This window comes from Penaeus japonicus, unplaced genomic scaffold (genome assembly GCF_977035675.1).
Source record: "Penaeus japonicus unplaced genomic scaffold, GWHDUDI00000001_assembly GWHDUDI00000031, whole genome shotgun sequence".
Lineage (NCBI taxonomy): Eukaryota > Metazoa > Arthropoda > Malacostraca > Decapoda > Penaeidae > Penaeus > Penaeus japonicus.
This window is the reverse complement of record NW_028234433.1, coordinates 3,771,484-3,773,983: the sequence shown is the minus strand read 5'-3', so window position 1 is coordinate 3,773,983 and position 2,500 is coordinate 3,771,484. Positions and strand designations below refer to the sequence as shown.

At 42.0% G+C, this 2,500-nt stretch overlaps 1 protein-coding gene across 1 annotated transcript in view; it reads left to right on the top strand.

Annotated features, from left to right (window-relative positions):
* The window catches only part of LOC147468010 (photoreceptor-specific nuclear receptor-like), a 49,719-nt gene that overhangs the window by 19,030 nt on the left and 28,189 nt on the right, over window positions 1–2,500 (top strand). The window contains exon 2 of the mRNA XM_086555369.1: window positions 1,262–1,402. Within this exon, the coding sequence (XP_086411495.1) occupies window positions 1,262–1,402 (141 nt within the window). The remainder of the gene's footprint in view (window positions 1–1,261; window positions 1,403–2,500) is intronic.

Sequence of the window (2,500 nt, the reverse complement as noted above, 5' to 3'; positions counted from 1 at the left end):
CTGTGACTGTAATGATAATCTTTGTTTTTATGTGTGTGTTTGTTTTCGTTTAATCATTTAGCATTTCACTATTGCCTCTTTCCCCACTTCGTTTTTTTTTCTTTCTTTCTTTCTTTCTTTCTTTCTCTCTCTCTCTAATCATATCTAACTTTGCCGTTTCAATTAGCTACGTGTCTGTGTCTCTGTTGGTATCCTTATTGCAATACGATTATATTTATTGAAATTATCATCATTATTGTCACTATTATTGCTGTTGTTGATGTTGTTGTTGCCTTGTTGTTGCTATCGAGTGGCAGTCCGGAAACGCAATCCGGAAACGCAATTTCGGTTGTGTCTTGACCCACGCCGAATATGGGAGACAGTTGCACAAAAGTCCAGGTCTTGCAATGTCGCCGAATCTCTGGAGTGTCGCTCGATAGTTGCGAGACTTTTTATTTTGGTGTGAGCGAGGATTTATGATTATTATGATTATTATTTTTTGTCATAATCTATATCAAGTATGACATCATTATTGCTGCAAGTGACATCTTTATTGTTTTTGTTTTATTTATTGATGTTGTTTTGCTTATTATTGCCATTATGCTTATTATTGTATGTCTATCATCATCATGATATTTGTATTGTAATCAGTATTATTATTCTCATTGTCATTAGCATCATTCTCTGTGTTTATTATCAGCAGAGTAGTTTCTCTTTCATTTATTTCTTCTTTCCCCTCTTTTACCTCTTTCTGCTTTCTCCCTTTTCTGCCTTTCCCTTTTTCTACTCTTTCAACACTTTCTGCTTTCCCCTTTTCCATCTCTTTTATATTTTCTTTTTTTTTACCTTCTTCCTCTTCCTCTTTCTCTCTCTCTCTCTCTCTCTCTCTCTCTCTCTCTCTCTCTCTCTCTCTCTCTCTCTCTCTCTCTCTCTCTCTCTCTCTCTCTCTCTCTCTCTCTCTCTCTCTCTCTTCTCTCTTTCTCTCTCTCTTCTCTCTCTCTCTCTCTCTCTCTCTCTCTCTCTCTCTCTCTCTCTCTCTCTCTCTCTCTCTCTCTCTCTCTCTCTCTCTCTCTCTCTCTCTCTCTCTCTTTCCAACGTTCTCCCTCTCTCCCACCTCCTCCATTTACCCTTCTTGAGGTTAAGATCAAATTCGCCGACGACCTTCAATGAAATACACATTTTCATACCATCATTTACTGTACATTCAATCATCTATCAATCCATACGACCATGATTACTTCCTCATTAAATTCCAACCCCCCTCCTTCTGCGTCTCCCTCAGGAAGGACCCTGCCCGTGCCGGTGTTGTGTCAGGTGTGCGGCGACAAGTCCTATGGCAAGCACTACGGTGTCTTCTGTTGCGATGGCTGTTCCTGTTTCTTCAAGCGGTCCATCAGGAAAGGGGTCAACTACTCCTGCATATGTAAGGGGCTTTGTGGGTTCTGTTGGTGGGAGAAAGGGATTTTGTGGGTGGGGGATGAGGGGAGGAGGGAAGGATGGATGGAGGGGTAGAGGGGTGAGGGTAGGGATGAGGGATAGGAGGTGGTGGGGGGAGGAGGAGAGAGAGGGGGGGAGTAGGTAGGGAGGGAGGGGAGTAGGAAGGGAGGGAGAGAGTGAGAAAGAGAGAAAGAGAGGGAGAGGGGGGAAGAGAGCAAGAGAGAGAGAGAGAGATGTATAGATAGATATATAAGGATAGAACGGAATTAGGATAGAAAGAGGGAAAAGATAGATAGATAGAGAGAGATGGAGAGAGAGAGAGAGAGAGAGAGAGAGAGAGAGAGAGAGAGAGAGAGAGAGAGAGAGAGAGAGAGAGAGAGAGAGAGAGAACAGTAATGAGAGACTACGCGAAAACACGAGAATAAGAGAGACCGATTAGACTCCGCAAGATCTATCAATAATGACAAACTCATAATAATCAAGATACCCATAATCACGCCAACATATCACGAACTGCAATTTCTCTGGACGCGGAGGTGATAAACGTCACACATTTAAATCGGACGAAATAATTAGAACCGCCATTATTGCGCCATCAACACGAATATCGACCAAACACTCCGTCATCGAGACTTTCCCGCGTAAACCAAGACTTGTTTTAAATTGTACAATTCTCCTGTTTTTTGGTGTGTTTTTTCACGTCGTCAGAAAAGGAAAAGAAGGGGAAAAACACATGCATGCTATTGTCTCTGACCCGCTATGATTATTGATAAGGTCTTCGCACGGAATTTTTAGTTTGAGGTTATTATCACCGCCCGTAGAACAGGGAGCGGGAGGGGGGGGGTGATCCGCGGTTAAACTAACAGCAAATGTCCAACCTTTTTGAGAAGTTAAGGTGAAAAAAAACGTATAAAAAGGTTAGCTGGGGAGCGGACTAATTCCAGTTCTGAACGAGTTACTTATTGTTTTAGCTGGATTGCTTTTTGTTTTCTGTGAATGATTTTTGCCATTGAGAATTGTGCCGTGGGCTTAATGAATTAGGAATGAAGCTTCTTTTTCCTTTGTTCGTTTTTTTGTGCTTCTC